Genomic DNA, 20,714 nt, shown 5'->3' with positions numbered 1-20,714 from the left:
TTCGCTTTCAAAGCAAGCTTTATGACATATTCAATGCCTTTTTTCATTCGGTCATTTTGTGGGGTGCTGAAAGTCAATCAACGATTATCCAGCTTTCAAAGGCTAGTCTGTCACCTACAAATCCAGTAATATATGATAATAATTTTATCAAGATTTAAGGGATCATTTGGACATTTAATTTGCTTTGAGGACCAATGCACCTATATTTTTCCTTTTAAAGTTTGGGCACAAGTGCATTAAATCAAGTAAGTCTCAGCCGCTGTTTTAAAGCAACGAACGAGCGAAATACTAAGAGAGGAGTGTCGTCATCTCTCTAATAACATATTTATAACGTGATTTGATTAAATTACAGATCATTTGTATCCATTAGGACAGTCTGTTAGGAGATTAAATGTTCAATCAGATACTTCCTACAACGTGAGATTTGTTTAGCAGGATTAAACCCGCTACCCATGTTCCATTATTTTCGTATTCAGAGTGCGCGAGTCCAAGTAGATGCCTGTGATTGGTCAAACGTCACACTGCTGTAAGAAAAGCAACGTCATTGGTCAATCCATGCTACATCACCAAACGCAATTGGCCCTGTGGTCTGCCAAATTATCGTCTGCTTTATTTACAATTACCGTATTAAAAGTCGTATTGTTGTAGTTTTTTTAAATAAACCACACTTTTTCTTTATGGTTAATCCAATTGCTTGTTTTATGTTCATTTTATTGATTGGTTTCAGTTTCGATATGGACAGTACATTTTTTAAATGTCCGGACGAAACCCATCACTTGCCTCCGCCATCCCTCCGTTTATCCTAGTCCAGAAAAGTAGTTCGGTTGCTCCGTTTAAATTACTCACTGTCGACTAAGAGTCAGTTTGGATTAAAAACAACCAAGACAATAATCATATTTTTCCTCGTTGTTTTATCTTTTTACATCACATTTTCATGTAAGAAATAGTCATGAGTATTGATGTCCCGCGCGCGTGTTGTAGCGGAGGGATATTTTGGTTGTAAACAATGCATTGATAATTTTGAAAGTCCTCCACCCTTGCGGGTCGCCGTGGTTACACTGGTGGCGCGCTTTACACGAATTATAAATAATAACTTGCTTTTATTTAACTACTACGCGAGTCTTTTGCCTCTTATAAAAGGAGAGTTTGATTTGTTGCACATGGTTTGGAGAGAGGACGAGGAATTATGATGCTCTCCACACTGAGCTCGGCGGCGTGTAGCGTGGACCTGACGCCGGTAAAACAAGGTAACATAACATTTCTCCTTCGCCGTGTTAATACTAATATACAATTTGCTTTGAAATGCTTTTTCTGGACGCATACATTGTTGTGTGTCCGTATTTTCTCAAATTTGTTAGCCACTAATTATGTATTAAAAGTTGTTTTTTGTAATTTTATGTATTCCTCAGTTAAAGAGGACGTGCCACCGTTCGAGAAAGTGTACCGACTGGACACGGTGCTTGGAAGCGGCGGATTCGGGACAGTCTACTCGGCCGTCCGCGTGGCAGACGGCGTGCCGGTAGGTGCTGCTTTTGTTTTGATGCGGAGCACGTGGGATTCGATGATACACGAGGCGGCTAGCGACAACATTTCCGGATTACAATAACAACATCGCCGCGTCTCCAAAACTCACTATTAATGGTGGCCTGCTTATGGTCATGTCATGTTTTCTACAAGTTTTAAAAAAGAATTACAAGTCGTGGCTGGAAAAGGGTAGTGGTGTCGTCACTATACGACGTTTTGCTTTTATCTTGAAGGCTCGGTTGTTTCCGGTGGGGCCTGCTGCCAAGATCATAAAGGAGCAAATTATACAAACATTGACAATGGTTAACACACATTTCGGATGCCGTCATTTTTAACTTTTGTTTTTATTTTGTTGCATTATTGCAGGTGGCAGTGAAACACGTTGCCAGAGACAGAGTGGTTGAGTGGGGCACTTTGGTAAGTGTAATGAAGTTTAAAGAATGCCTGTTCATTAGTTTCAATGCTTGCAAATTACCGTAAATCATCTAGTCGTATTTAGCAACATTTGTTTTTTTACAGAAATATAAGCACACGTTTATTGAAGTTTAATATATGTAATTTCATTGGTTTTGGTGCTTTCAAATGACCATAAATCTTCTAGCATATTGCACATTTCTTTTTGCCAGAAATATAAGCATGAACCCAAGCAGCTGTGACTGATTTGTAGAATGCTTTTTATCTTTTAATTTTAATTATTTTATTTGTGACCCCTATAAATCTGCCAGTGTGGCAATGTGGTTCCGCTGGAGATCGTCCTTCTGAAGAAAGTGGGAGAAGCGTTCAGTGGTGTAGCGCGACTTCTGGACTGGCAGGAACTTGTCGATGGCTGGTTGATGGTGCTGGAGCGTCCTGAGTCAGGCCAGGATTTGTTTGACTACATCACGGAGCGTGGGGCGCTTGATGAGGCAGTGGCGCGTGGCTTCTTTCGCCAAGTGCTAGAGGCAGTGCGCCATTGCTACGCATGCGGTGTCGTCCACCGTGACATCAAGGACGAGAACATAGTGGTGGATTTGCGCACCGGCCAGATCAAACTCATCGACTTTGGATCGGGTGCCCTGCTGCGAGATGGGATTTACACTGACTTTGATGGTGAGCTTGCTATAGTTATGTTTAGAAATTGTTCATACAAATAAATGCTTATTTTGTGTCTAGGTACTCGTGTGTACAGTCCTCCGGAGTGGATACGTCTGCGTCGCTACCATGGCCGCTCTGCCACCGTGTGGTCTTTGGGGATACTTCTGTACGACATGGTCTGCGGTGACATCCCCTTTGAGCATGATCATGACATCGTCAGTAGGCGACTATGCTTCAGCCCAAATGTTTCTGGAGGTATTTACCACCACTACACAAAGTGTCACATTGAGAAGTTGTACTGAGCTATTAGGGACGTAAATGTAAAAAATAAAAAAAATGTGGGTTTAAGCATCAAAGACTATATTTGCAAATATTTGATGTTTTTTTTTTTTTTTGAAGGCAAAAGATTGTTAGTTTTTATTTTCTAGTTATGCCATTCATAGACTTTGCTCTTGTCTTGTAACAGATTGCCAGCAGCTAATTGACTGGTGCCTTAGCCTGGAGCCATGCGACCGTCCAACCCTTGAGCAAATCTTCCTGCACCCATGGGTGACGTATAATAGTAGCACCAATGAGGAAGAAGAGGATGGAAGTGTCACACAAGAAGGTTCATCCCAGGAAAGTCTCTGATAGCATTATAGCCAGGAAGTGGAGGCTGGAGTTCTCAGGGCTTTTTAAATTTTTTAATTTTGTAGCAATTCTCAGATGTTCATGCACAGTCAATGCAAAGATAAACTTGTGTATTTACTGTATGTATTTGCTTTTTTTATGCATTTCTATTTTGTACATTTGTTGTATTTAAAGAGAGAATATTCCACATTCTTTATTTATACTCTTTTTACTTTTCTAAAAGAGTTTCAAGTTACACTGATTTTTTTTAATTTTTTTTTTACTCTTGCTGACCTGGCTGTCTTTTGGATTTTTGAAATTACTTTCTGTTTTATGTGCAATGTTGTTGTTTTAAACATTCATTTTTTTACAATTAAATCTTTTGTATAAAAAGTAATCACATTTTCGTTTTCTCTTTGATATTTTGACACATCAACCTGGACAGTTCACAGACCAATCAGTTTATTGTTCTTCCCACGTTCAATATAAGGAGTGGTACACTTTAAAATAATATGCATATTTTTTTATGAAACAATTTTTACACAATAAATTAAACCTTAAAAGTGGAAATTTGCCGCTTGACAGCCACAAATCGATTGATTGTGCAGCAACTCCACAATGCAGTGTCACCACGTGGTCATAGTGAGTTACTACAGGAGGAGAATGTTATAGTATGTCTTGTAATTTTTTTACATTTCAATTTAGGTCACATACTTTCAATTTCGGACAGATAGTCTAATCTGCTTGTATTTTGTTTCTGGGTTTATAAATATAAAAATGATGAATTTTAGCTAGGCGATATCGTTGCTACTTTGTCCTTTTTGAACAGGCTCGTGTGGGACACCTATACAGGAGAACTAATGCCATTGTGGTTTTTGTAAGTAACATTTTTCGAAATGTGTTTAGAGGAATAGAAGTGTAATATGCAAACTAGCATTGCTGTATTATATACGTCTGGGTAGGTTTTAATGTGTTTATTGATAACAGAAAATTTTTGAAAGACAAAACTACATTCAAAAACAAAATACTAAATCGTTGTATTGGCTGTTGTATCGTATCGAGTCGAATTGTACTGCTTTATGTCCACTTTGGAAGTAGAATGTTATATACCGAATGAAATCATAACACCGTTAAGCGTCTTAATTGTTGTTCATCAGATCTGGTCATAATGGGTCGCTCATCCAAAGACAAACGTGATATTTACTACCGCCTGGCCAAAGAAGAAGGATGGAGAGCGAGAAGCGCTTTCAAGCTACTACAGCTGGACGAGGAATTCAACTTGTTTGCTGGTAATATGTTATGTATATGGTTGTATGGATGTATATGTATATGGTATTTTCCTAACTAAATGGGCTTTAGTTGGCCTTCATTATGTAGTGTTCTGCACACTTTCACACATTTGGTTGATATTCAGTCTTCAATTTACCTCCCACATCTCCAAAACATGCCTGGAAAGGCCGGTTCAACACTTAATTGTATGAGTAGAGGTGGTTGTCTCATTGTGCACTGTGATTGGCTGGCAACCAATTCAGGGTGTCCTCCACCTGCTGTTCACAGTTTGCTAGGATTGGCTCAGGCACCCCCGCGACTCTTGGGAGGATCAGTCGCTCTCTCCTTTTCTGAACTGCTTTAATATAATTTGGTTTGTGGGGGTGCTTGAGATGATCCCAGCTGTCTCCTGGCCAGAGGTGGGCACACCCCGAATTGGTGGCCAGCCAATCACAAGGCACAAGGAGACACCCATGCACACTCACACCCATATGTAGGGGCAATTTAGAGTGTCCAATCAGCCTATCGTGCATATTTTTGCAATGTGGGAGGAAACCGGAGTGCCTGGAGAACACTCGCCCCACCAGGTCACCAGTGAGGATCAGTGTTCCGGAATATAGATTAAAGTGCTTCTTCCTAATTTAAAATAAGATATTAGGAAACCTGCCATTTGGAAGTCCATATTTTTTTTACATTTTTTTTATAGATGCAAAATATAAATACATATATGAAGAAAATAGCATTTTGTTAAGTTTTTTGGTCCAGGCTAGATTATGTCCTATCTAAAATGTCATAATTTTCTTATTTCTGTTGCAATGTTTTTCCCGATGTTAGGAGTGAACAGAGCTGTGGATCTCTGTGCTGCTCCTGGCAGTTGGAGTCAAGTTCTCAGTCGGAAACTCAGGTAGGCAGAGTTTGACTCTCATTGTGAATTGATAGAGAATGTTGGTCACCCTTGAACATTGGCTTAGGTTGTCATTGAATGCGGTTTGTTGTTAAGATGCCGTGGCGATAAGTCTGAGAGTGGCGAAGAGGTGAAGATTGTGGCAGTGGACCTGCAGGCAATGGCTCCTCTTCCAGGAGTCACTCAGATTCAAGGAGATATCACCAAGGTGCCATTTAAACTATATGTACTGTATATGGTTTGTCAAGATCTTAACAAATATAATAACAATTCAAATAGTGAATGTGTTTCTATGCATTTAGTGTTATTTTTGATCACGTGATAAACTCACAAGGGTCACATGACTGAAATGACATCATCTTCCCCTGGTGTTTTAGGTGTCGACAGCCGAGGAGATTGTGCGCCACTTTGAGGGTCACCCGGCCGACTTGGTGGTGTGTGACGGCGCGCCTGATGGTGAGACCCTCAGCTACGTCCACCGCCATTGCCACAAATTATGCATTGTTCACGTGTTATTTATTTTTATTTTTTTTGCTGTCATAGTTACGGGCCTCCATGATGTGGACGAATACATCCAGGCTCAGCTTCTACTAGCTGTAAGTCACTAACTAGGGTTTGTTTGAAGCAAGAAAGAGGACTGAGTTTGGTGATTTGAACTAGTTTTGTTTGTTTTACCTCAGGCGCTGAATATCACTACTCATGTACTTAAACCAGGTGGAACATTTGTGGCCAAGGTTAGTAAGCTAATATCCATCTACTGTTGACTCATTGACTTTCAGCTGTTTTCACAGATGAGTTTTCCATTTTGTCAGCTCTTTGAGGGCATTTTGAGTAATCAATCAAGTCCCAGTCTCTCTGTCTTTCTGTGAAAACAAAAGCACACAACCTTCGGATCTTTTAAGTTGTAATGTTTTGTACTTTTTTTTTCTCTATCTATAGTACATTCTCCTAGAAGCTCAAGTGTGCATGAATTCAGCTTGTTCTTATCTATTTGCAGCCATGTTGATAGATCAAGCCAAGCTTTGCACTATAGCAAAAAGACAACGCCAAATTAAGATCACTTTACTCTATAAAATATATTAATGTACATATTTAAGTAACATGATTTTCTTCCTTCTTTTTGTCAGATTTTCCGGGGCAAAGATGTGACGCTGCTGTACTCGCAGCTTAAGATCTTTTTCAGCGGTGTGACATGCGCCAAGCCTCGTAGCAGCCGCAACTCCAGCATTGGTTAGTTGCCACCTTTGTCAACTTTTTCCAAGATATATATGCATCTGTTTTAATCTATAATTGAATACATGTTCTCTCTGCTTGCAGAAGCCTTTGTGGTGTGTCAGAACTACCATCCTCCAGAAGGTTACGTGCCCAACATGTCCAACCCTCTCCTGGATCACTCCTATGGTAGGTCATTTTGATATATACAAAAATAGATATACTGATATGTGTGGCTCTATTGAAGCGGTGTCCAACTCATTTTTTGTACGCCTTTTGCCATTTTGTCTTCCAATTATAGGTTGCCAAAATTAATCAATTTATGAATGCCAGCTTTTCGGATCGTTTTTGGACATTAAAATGAGTACAAATTTCCTCTTTGAGCATCTTAATAATAATTATTCTTTTATAAGGGATTTTCAAAATATATTTAAAAAATGTGATTAGGAAAAAAAGGCATATATTAAATCGATCATGTTTTAACCTTTTGTTTTTTATTTAAAAAGACAAAAGAGTAAATATTGCATTTTTAAAAATCTGTTTATTTACAGGGAAGATAAAAGGGGGAAAAGAAAAAAAATAGATGTAATATTTAGATATTTAAAATAAAATCGGATTGAAAGAACTGAATAAAAGCCCTAAATATTAAGTTTGGAATAGATCTAGAACTGACTTTTAAAAAATGCCTTTAAATTAAAAACGCTCCATTGTTGTTGTTTTTTAAACAGATGTCGATTTCAACCAGTTAGAAGGCCCGAACCGGATCATCGTGCCTTTCCTGGCATGCGGAGACCTGAGTGCTTTTGACTCAGATAGAACCTACCCTCTGCAGGTAAAATTAAACTTCATTAAAATAATCTGTTAGTTCCTATTCAAATTGAATTTTGTTTCATTTCTTCAGCTGGAAGCAGGAAAGGAGTACCAGTACACGCCGCCTACCCAGCCGCCCATCAGCCCCCCTTACCAGGAGGCCTGTCACCTCCGCAAAAATAACCTGCTTTCCAAAGAAGAATCGTCCATCTCGGGATCACAGCAGAGCGGAGACCAGACCAAGACTGATTAATGCCGCAAGTTTTATTATTATCTGTAAAATGACATTGTTTTAATATTTTTTTAATATCGCCTGCATAGTAGACGTGGATTCCATTGACAGTTTTAAAAGTCTTAGATCAAATCCTGTCATTCCTTTGCAGAGTTTGCAAGCATCTCTGGTCTTTTGCAGATTTAAATTCCGTTCATTGAAGACTCTCTCAATTGCTCACAATTTTGTTCCCTGACAGGAACAGAGACATTATGTTGGGTTTCCTAAAAAGGGCACTGATGTCATAAATATAATGGGTGATTAAATTGTGTTTATAAAGTGCAAACATTCACACAATAATATGTTGTTACTGTGTAATGTGATTTTGTTTTTAAAATCATTTATGAAAAAAATACAAAATTGACAAACCCAACCTGCAATGGAAATTGTTTAAAGGCTGGGAGTTGTATTATAAATTCTGATGATCTATTTATCATCTGGATGAAAAAAAAGTGATTTAATTAAAAGTCGGGCCTATACAGGTTTACATTGTCGAACTGACTCAGTCAGTGCGCTTCCTGGTTTGGATTCGTACGCGTGACGTCATGACGCACGGGACTCACAGCCGCATTGTTGTTGGGGGAAGAGAAGCAGCTCAGCTAGTCGGCTCAGCCCGAGTACTGCAGCGACCGAGAGCGATCGGCAGCACCGCTATCGAATTTGTAGCCCCCCGATCAGGGCCTTCGGTCGCCCTGGATCCTCGGCGCCCTCAATCGTGCCTCGTTTGGATCACCACCAAGCAACGGTTGGATGTTAACTTAACCTATCCACCGCTTGGTCTCCGCAGGCCTCACCGCCGCCGCCATTGCTATTGCATATTCCTCCGCTTCTCCAAAAGCTGAATTCTTGAGAAATCCAAGGTAGGTTTGGCCCTTTTCCCCCCGCGTACCTCCCTTCAAAACAGCACCCTGACTCTTAACATTTGTGGTTACCACAACAAAAGAACCCAAGGCTGCTAGGAAAGGACAACTTTTTTAAAGCCCCCGTGGGTTTTCTTGTTGTGTTAGTCGCCATATTTCCTCCCCCTCTGTTCCTTTAAAAATGCTCGTGATGTGAACTGTGTTTTTAGACGTTTATCCAAATCGTTGCACCTTCCCTTTTGCATAACAAAAGCAAAAAACAAGCACCTCCTGGTTAGGCTTTATTGAAACACCGTTCGTATGGAGCATTTCGTCACAAAACGCCGTATCTTAGCTGCTTCTGGGAGCAGTTGCTTGTCCATAGTCGATCGGGGGTGGGGGCGACCCGCTGCCCGAATCGACTCGCTGGGGTCGGCATGGAGGTGCCGAGCTCCCCGCCTCCTTTCATTCATCCGGGCAATGCGTTAACGCCTCCCTCTTTACTCACATATTCTAGTAGCTTACTGCATGCAAGATATTTCTTTGAAGAAACACAATCATCTAATATTTCTACTATACATTGCGTTATAAAAAGGAAAAAAAATGCTGATAGCATTTGGAGAGACAGCAGGCTTGTTAATAAATGTAGTCCTGCAACTTGTTGGAAGTGAGTGCTTGTTGTGAATACATGGGTATGGGAATTGTGAGGGTTATTATGGCCATATTTGAAGTATTAAGATTAGAATTTGTTGTTACTGCCTTCACAACACTCAAGATGCCAAGTGAGGAAGCAGACTCATGACCCAGTAAACTTGTAATCATCTTAGTGATGTATCCGATAATTTGTTTATGGCGGTCCCGCTCCATGGCTGAAATCCACAAACTTGAATTCCAAAAAAATGTTGTTGTTTTTTGCTTTAACTATTCAACAAATGTAAGCTTACTAAAAGAGATGTTAACACCTTTTTAAAGAACTCCTAGGCCATCAATTCCATCTCAATTGTGGTCAAAATATGGGAGGTTATTGTATGGCAACACTAAAAAAGCATAAAAGTTGTTCGCACAACTACATAAAAGGCAGTCATCAATACATCCTTTAATCAATGTACTTTATAGTGTGAGATAGTACTGTTTATGTATCTCTTTTAAGATGATGCAAATCATAAGATGGAAACAGGAAAAAAAATAAAACATCAAACATTGTTTATATTTTTTTAACATTAGACAGGAAATAAACATGTCTTATAGAAGTTGTACATCTTTTAAGGAAATGCTAATTTCTTCAACACATAAACCAGCACAGAACAATACTCAGATGCTAGTCTGTGGGAATAAATCAACCAAAATATTAATTATGAGTGGCAGAAGGTCCCCGTCATCTAATTTTTGAATGACAAACTCGTCATGTTCCCACTAAAACTAATTTGCCCCCTTTTATGGCTGCTATAATCTCCCCTTACCTCCTTAAAATGACAAAAAGTCAAGACATTCTTGTGTTCTTGGAATTGGAGTGTCCTCTCTTTACAGCCAATTCACTGCTTTGCGTTGCCGTCATTTTTCCCGCCACCACCTCTGGACTTTTTCACACTGCTCTGTCGCTAGTGTAAAAACGCCTTCAGGCCGAACAGTTAGGGAGAGAACTGCAAGTCTGACAAGTTTTGTTACCTAACACGCAAACAGAGGTATTATGTGTGTGGTAGTAGACCTCACAGTTGGTAGTTGAAAATATAAATATTATGAAAAAAATGGCGCAGCTCTGACAGAATAGCTTACACCATGTTGCAAAAATATACGTTTATTAAAGAAATATTGATGGATAACTTGAGTCACATCCGGCTGGTGGCTTGTTTCTTGTTTATAGATATGTGGAAATAAGATGTTGCAATCAATGATAGTGTTTATGAGTCGCCGTTCAATCTATAAATTGGTGCAATTTTATTTTGTTGATCACAATAAATTAATAAATTGCATTCTCTCTCCCCCTGTTTAATCAAATTAGGGCTACTGAGCAAGTATTGCCGATCCAATGTCGGTATTATGCCAGCACAGTGGAAACTATCATTTAAGCAGCTCTACCCATATCTTAACAAACCCTATTCCAAAATTTGGCATGTATTTCTCTCTCTTTTGGCTAGCTTGTATTTCTGAGTTTTGACACAAAATCTTTTTGCGACACGTCGTGTGGTGCTTTCAGGTGTCGAAACCCAACGATGTAACACACTGAAGTGTACAAATACACAAACAAATCGGACCGAGAGAAGTGAATGTAATATGTAGGTTTTAAAAAAAAAAGACTGCAAAGAAAGGAGTTGAAGTTGTGGCTTTAGCCAGAGTTTCCTGTTCCACCCAGGAAAGGCCAGGGGTTGGAATTTATGATACTTGTCCTCCAGGAGTCAGAGCCACTGCACTCTGTGTTGAAAGCAGCCGAACAACAGTTCCTATGACGACCCCCTCCCCCTATTCTTTGCCTGTTGGCCTTCCTCATTGACACATCTCAGGTCTCCAGTTCCACAATGGACATTATGTCCCAATTAAGTTAACCTGTTACCAACAACATGCACACGCTATATTGTGGTTTCAGCCTAGACTAGATGGGCCACGTCTTGTTTTTTCAAGCTAATGTTAAAAAGTAATGTGGAAAATATTCATGGGAATTGGGGCGTTCTCCTCTTCAGTTTAGCACCACATCACCATGAAGTGAATAGGCAGTTATTGTTCATTATTTTTGTTTCCATACATCTTCATTGTAAATTTCCTTAAAATATAATGACCAAATTGTAAGGCCATATCGCTAGAGAACATTTTTAGGGTAGAAGGTGAAAGATATTTTTCCACAATGTCTATATCAGAGATTTAAACAGGTGCAAGTGTCTCTTAGATGTAATAACCATTTTTTCCGTATTGAAATCTCATAATGAGCCAACACATTCACCAGTTTTTTCCCACTTCCGTTTTTCAGCATCTGGCAGCATGAAGAAAAAAGCCCGCTACCAGCGCCCGGCGGCGCTAAAAAGGGAATCGTCACCGATCAAGCCGTCACCCAACCGGGAGACGTTGACATACGCGCAGGCCCAACGTATGGTGGAGCTGGAAGTGGACGGCCGCGTGCACCGGCTGAGCATCTTCGACAAGCTGGACGTCATCACCGACGACGACCCGACAGCGCAGGAGATCCTGGAGTGTAACAGCAATAAGGAGAACAGCGAGAAGCCCCAGCAGGTCTTGGTGCGCTCGGTGCGCCTCAAAAACAGCCAGCGCAAGAAGAACGCTGCACTGGCGCCCCCGCAAGGCACCGCGCACACCCCCGCCGCCCTGCTGGAACCTAATGTGAGGACAGTGGAGTACAATTTGCCTGTGGTACCCAAGAGGCCAGCTGCATACTATACATATACAGAGCGGGCAGAGGAGGACCTGGATGAGGAAGTGGAGTACGACATGGACGAGGAGGACTACGCCTGGCTGGAGCTGCTCAACGAGAAGCGCCGGAGCGAGGGCATCAGCCAAGTGTCCAGTAACCTGTTCGAGTTCCTCATGGACCGCTTCGAGAAGGAGTCGTATGCTACCACTCAGGGTCAGAGCGAAGCGCAGTCGCTGGTGGACGAGGACGCCGTGTGTTGCGTGTGCATGGACGGCGACGGCGCCGACAGCAACGTCATCCTCTTCTGTGACTCCTGCAACATCGCCGTGCACCAGGAGTGCTATGGCGTCCCCTACATCCCCGAGGGCCAGTGGCTATGCCGACATTGTCTACAACGCCCGGCGCGGCCTGCTGACTGTGTTTTCTGCCCCAACCGCGGAGGCGCCCTCAAGAAGACGGACGACGGTCGATGGGGCCACGTGGCCTGCGCCCTGTGGGTACCTGAGGTGGGCTTTTCAGACACTGTGTTTATTGAGCCCATTGACGGCGTCTGCAACATCCCACCTGCCCGCTGGAAGTTAACGTGCTACCTCTGTAAGGAGAAAGGGGTGGGCGCCTGCATCCAGTGTGACCGCGTGAACTGCTATGCCGCCTTTCATGTCAGCTGTGCTCAGAAGGCAGGCCTCTTTATGAAAATGGAACCCATCAAAGAAGAGACACCCCCGGGCACCTTCTCTGTCAAGAAAACGGCATACTGCTGCAGCCACACGCCAGACGGCTGCGACCGACGCCCACTCAACGTTTATAAGGAGCACCACCCCAAGAACGGCGCCTGCCACAAACGCACGGAACGGCGCGGCAGGGCTCGTGCCAAGGCTTGGTACAAGAAGCGCAGCAAGCGGGCGGAGCCCCCGCCCGAACCCCAACCTGAGCCAGGGGGCCCCGGCAGCTCTGGACCCAGTATCACAGCCTCCAGGTAGACCAAAATCTTTGTAGGGACATTTTTACAAAGGTTTCGGGTGACCGATTTGATGACGATATGATATTGATTCCTTGGATTCCGGTACTTCGTTATGATTACAATAATATATTGCAAGTACAATTATAAAATATAAAAAGTGGTTGACAGATTGTGTTAAGTCAGAATTACCACCAAAATATGTTTTAAAACTTCCATTTCAGTTTGGACACGATCCTGAACCAAGTGGCAGTCCAGAGGAAACGTCCATTTGTGGAACGTGTTCTCAGCTACTGGGTGCTAAAGCGGCAATCCAGGAACAATGTGCCACTCATTCGTCGCCTGCAGGCCAATCCACCTCAAACCCCTAAATCCTCGTCAACGGTGAGGGGGCTACCAACCAATCAGCTCTCTGCACATTATTGTCGATTGTGTTTTATATTTTTGGTCAACAATTGTTTCTTTAGGAACGCGCGGAGACCAACAAAGAGCTTAAAGAGCAGCTAAAGGAGTGGCACCGACTCAGACATGACCTGGAGCGAGCGCGATTGCTGCTGGAGCTCATCAGGAAGAGAGAGAAGCTCAAGAGGGAGGAGGTAGGTAGTAGCGCCAATGCTAGAGATGGGGGATATAGCCTGTTCAATATCATTGCAAAATGCTGAGAAACTCTATGGTAAGACAAAGGTGCTGATTATATATACATATATTGGAAAAGATCTATGGAGTTGTTACCAGTTCCAACATAACAACCACCTCCATACATTCTACATTCTGTATAGCTGGCATCCAGGTGTATTCAGAGCAAATTCAAGATTAAAAGATAGTTATTCATGCCAGCCTGTTTCACCAGATGAAGCTGCAGCAATCGGCGCTAGAGGTGCAGTTAACGCCCTTCAACATCTTGCTGAGGGCTGTGCTTAGCCAGCTGCAGCAGAAGGACCACTACAATGTCTTTGCCCAGCCTGTCAGCCCCAAGGAGGTCAGTCAGAACACAAAAGTGACCGGTGCTAGTTGAGATGGCTTTAAACAAATCAGTCTGATTAATTTGACATAAAGGGATTGTTATCAACCAATTGTAATTGTCATATTTTTGGCAATTTCTTCAAGGCCTGACTGTTTTCCCGGCCATTTGAAACCAATCATTTTCTTCTCACTAAGGTCCCAGACTACATGGACCACATCGAGCATCCAATGGACTTCTCCACCATGAGGTCACGCATCGACAACCATGCCTACCGCAACCTGGATGACTTTGAGGCTGACTTTGATCTGGTCATTGCCAACTGCATGAAGTACAACGCCAAGGAGACTTTCTTCTACAAGGTGGCCCAGAGGATGCAGGACCATGGAGGAGTAATCTTGCGCCGTGCCCGCAAGGAGATTGAAAGGATTGGCTTCGACTTCCCTAGCGGCCTGTTGCTTGCTGACGCCCCCAAAGTGGAGGTGCCTTCCCCCTTCACTTGGGAGGAAGGTCAGTCATTCTCCAGGAACTACTTTATTGGCTTGCTCCGCCCCTTTTATTGAGACTCTAACATGATATAAACCTAGGGGATAACTGAAATACTTGAATGTAGCAGTGTATAAGACTAGAGTATTTGTACTGATGGCTTTGTTTTTCTCTCCCCCAGTGGACCATCTGCTGACCCCCTCCTACCGTCGCCTGACGCCACTGGAGGATCAGTTAAAGGAACTCCTGGAAAAGCTGGACCTCAGCACGGCCATGAAGAACAGTCCGTCTCGTAGCAAGAGGCTCAAGCTCCTCAAGAAGTCCATCATGGAGGTCCGAAGTGAGATGGGCCTCAAAAAATCTCTACTGCCGACAGAACCGGCCGGAGAGAGACCCCCTCCTGAACCTTCGGAGTCTGTCCCAGCTCTGGAGGTGAACGCTTCCACTCCTCCGACGTTAGAAGCGCCGCTGGAATTGATGCAATCAGATGTGCCGTCGCCACCACCTGACTTGGGACCACCATCCTTGAAGCCGGTGGAGCACACCCTCACCAAGCCAGGCGACATCACTTGCACCTCAGCTACCTCAGTAACTTGCCCTAAGCTCAATGGGCACCTCCCCAATGGCGACGAAGCCGAGGAACAGAACAATGTCCTATTGTGCACATCCAAGAGCGTCAGCCCGCAGAACCCACCCAAAGCCAAGGAGGTTTCCGCCGCCCCCTCGCAGTCCCCGCCCTCGCCGTTGGGCACCAAAACCTTCCTTTCAGTGGTCATCCCTCGACTGGAGACCCTCTTGCTGCCCAAGAAGCGGCCGAGGAGTAGCAGTGTCGACGGTGACGACGATGAGGAGTCGCCCATCAAGCGTCTGGGAACAGGTGTGTTTTCATAGGATGGAATTATTGCAGAGAAGTGGAACAAATATCAATATGTTTACGAAAAGGGTTCCCTCCAGGAACACTATTATGGGAGACGTAATACCCATGTTTGTCAGCCAGATGGGGGCAAGAGATTGGGGATTCTTTTCTTATCTCATTTCCATATAAAAAAAATTTACCTAGAGGCATTCGAAAGCAGATATATGCCTGTACTTATTTAATTTTAATATATGTTATTTGTCAGCAATATACCTAACATTTCAAATTCATAAATTGGAATACAGTCTGTGCTGATATGGTGGTTGAGTGGTTGGCACGTCCAGAAGGGAAAATACATGAATGAAATACGACCCATGGCCAACAAAGGGACAAATGACTAAGAGCATATTTACATTCAGTGCAGGTGCTTAACTCCTTCAGTGCAATTGATCAAGATAGAGATTTAAATGTCTCTTTCTGTTGACAATTTCAAACGACTTCCTTACTTCCATTTGAACTGGCAGGTCTTACAGTAAATAAATGTTGAGTTATTCGCTCGCTTCAATTGCTGCAGCCAATGTGTTTGATTTGGGGATTTTTTATACATTTGTTTTGCCTTAATGTACTTTTCTGAATCATCTTCCTCTTGTTCATCCTGGCAGGGATTACCAATGGTTTTGTGGTTGAGGAAGAGGAGGAGGAAACCTCGCTGCCTCGATTACTAGAACCTCGACGCCGCTGCGCATCTGAGTCCAGTATCTCTTCGGGAGGCAGTGTCCTGTCTGGCGCCAGGTTAACATCTTTAACTACTTTATTGTTTGTACTTTGCATCCATTATACTGGAGGACCAGTCATTAAAAAAAATAATCTTGGAATAGGATATCACTCAATTTTGAATGAAAAGTGGATAGTGTATCAGATTTACAGTGGATATGGACAATACATTGTGAATACAACCAATCAGCCACACATTTTCCCCACTTTTAGTACTGCGGGGGCCTCGAAAAGCGGCAAAGGGCGACCGGCGGCACCCCGACGCAACACGGTGGATGAGAAAAGTGCTCTAACGTCCTGCGCTGAGAATGGCGATCTCAGCCATGCTGTCAATATGTCGTCAGGTAATCAGTCAAATTGTTTGTCCTCATCCCTTTTCCTTACTAAAACATCAACTACGTTGGTCTCTCATTTTGACTCCTCCATCCATTGGTATAATTTTTTTCTTCCTTGCCAAGACAGATTTACCTTTAGTCCGGAGTAGGTTTATTTTTGTCTCCTTTTTGAAGGGAACATTTTAAAATTCAAAATCAAAGTGAAATAAGACAATTTCATGGAAGCCTGCAAAATAAGCAAGTTGGGCCACGTTTAATAGAAACGAAACCTCCTTTTAATAATTAAAAATCTGCACTCATTTAGAGTATTTCACAGATGGTAAAAATATTGTTGTATTACGTTGTAGATTTTTTTTCTTTTAAGTATGACCATTATTATTTTTCATTTAAAAAAGCAGTTTTATATAGAATGCACCAGGGGTTGGCATCTCATCTTCTCTGAAACAACATGTAGCTCTTTCATCCCTCTGCTTTGCCTACCTGTAGCTGTTGAGATGTTGAATGATGTTACTTATCACAGGAAGAGATGTAAGGCAGCCCGGGACTGTAATGAGTGGAATGTAGCAGGTCAGCTAACTGACTTGCCTGTATGTCGTCCATATTGGATGTGGCAAATTCCTATGAAAGGCATTATAATAACATTGAAATTTTGGTTATTTGCTCATTTTGCAATCTATTTTTGTATTTTAACAACTTCAAATTGGCTATGCAGAAAATGAACTCATTACACAATTGTTAATTTCAGTTACTGTTTTTTGATCAAGCATTGTTTTGCTCATTTAAGGCAGGTGTTTACAACAGTCAGGGGAGTTACTGTTGAGAGGCTTTTAAATTCCTGCAAATTTAAGTCAAATGTGGTCTTGAATGAGCTCATCTAACAGTTGTGGATTAATTTGATAATCGATTAGGTGATTAACTGATTAATTGTTTCCCCTCTAGAATAATCATTTATTTACAATATTAATGCTTAGTGGGTTGGATAAAAAAAAAAAAGAGTTGTGTATCATTGTGTGTCTGTGTGCGCCTGTGAGCGTGTTTTGTATTGGTTCGTAATTGACATGTGTTGTTCCTGTAGAGGCGTGGAAGCCCTCGGCCATCTTCCCCTTTGTTGTGGAGCCTCTTAAGCTAGTTTGGGCTAAGTGTAGTGGATATCCCTCCTATCCCGCCCTGGTGAGTGACTTGCCAAGCCACCTGCCCGCTCGCCCTGTCTCATTACCCATCAGATCCCCCTTGCCATAACCATACCAACCACCGTGCCATCGTGCGTGCTTGTGATTGGTCACCCTCAGCCGGGCGGGAGTCGTGCTGGTGACTCTTGGCTCACCCGGCGTTTCTTTGCGTGCATGTGACTCCAGACTTGGACTTTCGACTTTCTGCCTCGCATGTTTCGCCGTGTTAATGTTTTGGGGTGTTGTTTTGCTTTTGTGCAGATCATGGACCCTCGAGCACCGAGGAGGAGGAGGCGGTACCACCACGGGGCGGTGGAACTTCCCCTCCCGCCGCTGGACGTGCTACGAACCGGCGAGCGGATGCAGTTCAGGTCCGCCGAGAAACTCTTCCTCGTCCACTTCTTCGACAGCAAGCGCAGCTGGTGAGACACAAAATGGCCGGCATTTATGCTCTTGGTCTTTCATTCATTAGTTGTTTTAACTTTAATTTCATCTTGATTTTTATTTAAACACGACTGAATCCTGTTGTCCTCAAGTTGGAATGAATTCTTATTGTGCTGGTAAATTTGTATGTCGGCAAATAATGATTAAATTGTAGGCGATTAAATGGTCTATATCTAAAAAAAAAATGCAAATAGTTTGTATATATAGAACTGTCCAATTTTAGACTGACACCATCAGCCGCAAAATATTTAGCCAAATATTGTGGAGATGAAAATGAACTATAGTCTTGTGAATAGCCAATAGTGTCGAAAAAAGTCCAATATTAGTTACTTGTAACAAGCATAACAAAAATTTTAATGTACTGTTTACTAAAGTAGAAAATATTGAAATGATTATTAATATAGTATTATATCACAAACATTTTAAAATGTTTTCTTTTTCTAAAAGAATTACACGCTAACATATATTCAAGTCACCAGAGAAATGCTTTAGAAATATTTTTATCCATTCATAAGAAGATGAAATAGACACCCATATTTATTTTTTCCCCAATTGGAACAAAAAAAAACAACAACATTTTTCTATTTTTGTGGGTAAAGTCATCCATCAAGTCCAGAAACGCTATTCTTTTGACAATAGTGAGTGACTTTCAAATGAAATTGGTCACTCAGTTCCTCTTTAAAGTTAAATCATAACAACATAGACCATTGTAGGACCATTCTGTAAAAACATATCATATCCAAAAAAAATGAAACATTTCTCTACAGTGTACCTAAGATGAGCTTAATAGACTGTATGTTTTTATACACATTTGATTCTGACCCCTGTCATCATCATTCAGGCAATGGCTTCCTAAATCCAAGATGTCTCCATTCGGTGTAGACCGCAATCTGGACCGTATCAAGCTGCTGGAGTCTGGCCGCTCTCACCTGCAAAAGTCAGTGCGGCGAGCCTTCGAACGGGCCATGAAGCACCTCAAAGACGGCGCCGCCAGCGGCCAGCGGGAGGGCGTGTCGGCAACTGAACACTAACCAAGGCCGCCTGACGTCACCGCTCGCCCGGTTTTGGTTTGTTTTCGCCGCCAGGAAAACCGCGCCTGCCTCCTTTTACGCACAAACGTCTGATATACTGTAGCTTGCGGCGGCCATGTTGTTTTGTCCCAAGAGCTATGCAACGCCGTGACCCCTTTTTTTTCCTGACGGGAGAAAGACTGATCGAACGATTGTGCCCATAAGACCGCCTCACATGTGCTGCAACTAGTTTACTGCCACGACCGTGTGCTTGTGTGTGTGTGTGTGCGTGCACGCATCCGTGTGTGAAAGGGTCTTCATACATTCAACCCATGTGTGTATCAACTGGTGTAAATACAGTCATGCCCGACACTAATTTATTTGTTTTTTTTTCTCGTCCTAATCCGACACTCTAAGGCGACGACAGCCGCCATCTTGTGGTGCTATTTCATTCATACTGTATCTTTTTTTTTACTTTTTTAAGTTATTGACTTCTCAAGCTATGACATCTTTGGCATTATTTTTTTTTGTTTTTTGAAATATGCTTTTACAGGAATACTTTGTACATATTTATATCAGATCTATAAGGACGCGTTTGTTGTATGAATTAACGCCTCCTCTCATCCCTCAAAAGCTCTCCAGCCTCCTTATAATTTCTTCTCCACTATTTTTGTACTTTTGTTTCTCTGTCATTTTTTTTTTGGGCCTTGGTGTGTGTGTGTGTGTGTCTTTTAGAACTATAGGAGGCAGCAGAATGTGGCTGTGCTTATTTATTGTAAAGAAGATCATATATAAATGGAAATGTCTAAGAATGACTTTATAGAGGATAGTAAGAAACATTTCAAACTAGGCGCTCGGTAGCTTGCTGGCTTTTGTTTTGACAGGGTAGAGCGCTGGGCGGGTCAATTGACTGTTTTCTCCACCCCTGAGTGCGTGTGTAAATATTTTTGGTACTTTAGCTTTGGGAATTAAACACAACAAAGTCATTATAACCAACGGGAGTGGAAACCAGCCATCGTGCTGACAATTTTTTTTATACTAAACACTGAAAAATTAAAGCCTGTATTGAATCACTAATTGTGTCTTATATTTTAATAGCTGTTTTCACCAATCACATAAATTAACCCTTCCAGTGAGCATCGAAGTATTTACATTTAACAGCAAGTTTTAAATTTTGTGCCAATAAGTGCCAATGAAACCACCTGCTGGGCCAGGTGTACAATCACAACAATTGAAAATATGAGGCAATGTATTACAATTTTATTAAATGCTAATCCTTGCTCGAAGGAATGACAAAATGTATTGGGGAAAAAAAAGATTGATGTCTACTTTTGACTACCAGAGGGCGATAGTGATCTATCTCACTATTTAGAATTGAGATTTCCACTCCAATACGTCCATTTGTCACTTTGGTGGTGCACCATGTTAACAATTGTCACAAGTTTCCGACTGGTAAGTATATTTATTCATTCATTTTCTGAACTGCTTAACCTCACAAGGGTCGCAGGGGGTGCTGAAGCCTTTTCTCTTCAAAACAATTAAAAAAAAGCAAGCTAGTAATTGATTTTAATTCACTTTTTTAAATACTAACAGTCCTTTGTTGGCCGTTTGTGCAACCAATGCTTTCAACAACAAAAAAATGATATTGTAAAATGAAAAGGGCAATATTTCTTTGATGAGAAACTAAGAACTAACATGTTAAAGTAAGAAGTAAAATGATGAAAAACAGGTTAAATGGTATTTTTTTTTGTTATTTAGATAACTGTGGCCTTTAAAATAAAAACTGCCTTTTAGTGTTCAGAGAGAGAAATATACATTACACTTTTTTTGGTATTAGTCGCACGCCACGCA

The 20,714-nt window shown here is 41.9% G+C and overlaps 3 protein-coding genes across 8 annotated transcripts; all 3 read left to right on the top strand.

Annotated features, from left to right (window-relative positions):
• The first annotated feature begins 47 nt into the window (after nucleotides 1-47).
• LOC144193325 (serine/threonine-protein kinase pim-3-like) lies at nucleotides 48-3,604 on the top strand. 4 transcript variants are annotated; one of them, XM_077712155.1, is made up of 7 exons: nucleotides 48-245; nucleotides 1,176-1,247; nucleotides 1,410-1,519; nucleotides 1,891-1,941; nucleotides 2,250-2,613; nucleotides 2,677-2,853; nucleotides 3,065-3,604. In XM_077712155.1, exons 2-7 carry the CDS (start codon nucleotides 1,187-1,189, stop codon nucleotides 3,226-3,228), a joined length of 927 nt encoding a protein of 308 aa, XP_077568281.1. In that variant the 5' UTR covers nucleotides 48-245; nucleotides 1,176-1,186; the 3' UTR covers nucleotides 3,229-3,604. The 4 variants fall into 4 exon arrangements, with proteins under 4 accessions (XP_077568281.1, XP_077568279.1, XP_077568278.1 ...); XM_077712153.1 differs by having other exon boundaries at nucleotides 1,172-1,247; XM_077712152.1 differs by having other exon boundaries at nucleotides 1,141-1,247.
• A 335-nt stretch (nucleotides 3,605-3,939) lies between these two features.
• LOC144213578 (tRNA (cytidine(32)/guanosine(34)-2'-O)-methyltransferase-like) lies at nucleotides 3,940-8,046 on the top strand. Of its 2 annotated transcripts, none has more exons than XM_077742124.1 (11): nucleotides 3,940-4,084; nucleotides 4,365-4,496; nucleotides 5,311-5,380; nucleotides 5,477-5,588; nucleotides 5,758-5,836; nucleotides 5,924-5,976; nucleotides 6,061-6,114; nucleotides 6,508-6,610; nucleotides 6,698-6,781; nucleotides 7,321-7,424; nucleotides 7,494-8,046. In XM_077742124.1, the coding sequence occupies exons 2-11, from the start codon at nucleotides 4,376-4,378 to the stop codon at nucleotides 7,653-7,655; spliced, it is 942 nt and encodes a 313-aa protein (XP_077598250.1). In that variant the 5' UTR covers nucleotides 3,940-4,084; nucleotides 4,365-4,375; the 3' UTR covers nucleotides 7,656-8,046. The 2 variants fall into 2 exon arrangements, with proteins under 2 accessions (XP_077598250.1, XP_077598243.1); XM_077742117.1 differs by having other exon boundaries at nucleotides 4,070-4,165.
• Nucleotides 8,047-8,230: 184 nt separating this feature from the next.
• On the top strand, nucleotides 8,231-19,940 carry LOC144213565 (bromodomain-containing protein 1-like). 2 transcript variants are annotated; one of them, XM_077742097.1, is made up of 12 exons: nucleotides 8,231-8,533; nucleotides 11,472-12,846; nucleotides 13,053-13,212; nucleotides 13,296-13,424; nucleotides 13,679-13,807; nucleotides 13,987-14,299; nucleotides 14,457-15,152; nucleotides 15,794-15,923; nucleotides 16,119-16,249; nucleotides 17,316-17,410; nucleotides 17,671-17,831; nucleotides 18,695-19,940. In XM_077742097.1, exons 2-12 carry the CDS (start codon nucleotides 11,483-11,485, stop codon nucleotides 18,882-18,884), a joined length of 3,498 nt encoding a protein of 1,165 aa, XP_077598223.1. In that variant the 5' UTR covers nucleotides 8,231-8,533; nucleotides 11,472-11,482; the 3' UTR covers nucleotides 18,885-19,940. The 2 variants fall into 2 exon arrangements, with proteins under 2 accessions (XP_077598223.1, XP_077598231.1); XM_077742105.1 differs by lacking the exon at nucleotides 17,316-17,410 and having other exon boundaries at nucleotides 18,695-18,852.
• Nucleotides 19,941-20,714: the final 774 nt, after the last annotated feature.

This window comes from Stigmatopora nigra, chromosome 2 (assembly GCF_051989575.1).
Source record: "Stigmatopora nigra isolate UIUO_SnigA chromosome 2, RoL_Snig_1.1, whole genome shotgun sequence".
NCBI classification, from domain to species: Eukaryota; Metazoa; Chordata; class Actinopteri; order Syngnathiformes; family Syngnathidae; genus Stigmatopora; species Stigmatopora nigra.
This window is presented reverse-complemented; position numbering and strand designations above follow the sequence as displayed.

Excerpts from the sequence above, each read along its gene's own strand:
- LOC144193325 (XM_077712155.1), top strand. The coding sequence starts at position 1,187 with ATGATGCTCTCCACACTGAGCTCGGCGGCGTGTAGCGTGGACCTGACG. Across the intron at positions 1,942-2,249 it reads TGGTTGAGTGGGGCACTTTG|TGTGGCAATGTGGTTCCGCT; the intron begins GTAAGTGTAATG and ends TAAATCTGCCAG. Across the intron at positions 2,614-2,676 it reads GATTTACACTGACTTTGATG|GTACTCGTGTGTACAGTCCT; the intron begins GTGAGCTTGCTA and ends TTTTGTGTCTAG.
- LOC144213578 (XM_077742124.1), top strand. The coding sequence starts at position 4,376 with ATGGGTCGCTCATCCAAAGACAAACGTGATATTTACTACCGCCTGGCC. Across the intron at positions 6,611-6,697 it reads CAGCCGCAACTCCAGCATTG|AAGCCTTTGTGGTGTGTCAG; the intron begins GTTAGTTGCCAC and ends CTCTGCTTGCAG. Across the intron at positions 6,782-7,320 it reads TCTCCTGGATCACTCCTATG|ATGTCGATTTCAACCAGTTA; the intron begins GTAGGTCATTTT and ends TTTTTTAAACAG.
- LOC144213565 (XM_077742097.1), top strand. The coding sequence starts at position 11,483 with ATGAAGAAAAAAGCCCGCTACCAGCGCCCGGCGGCGCTAAAAAGGGAA. Across the intron at positions 13,425-13,678 it reads AGAAGCTCAAGAGGGAGGAG|ATGAAGCTGCAGCAATCGGC; the intron begins GTAGGTAGTAGC and ends CTGTTTCACCAG. Across the intron at positions 17,411-17,670 it reads ATCCCTCCTATCCCGCCCTG|ATCATGGACCCTCGAGCACC; the intron begins GTGAGTGACTTG and ends GCTTTTGTGCAG.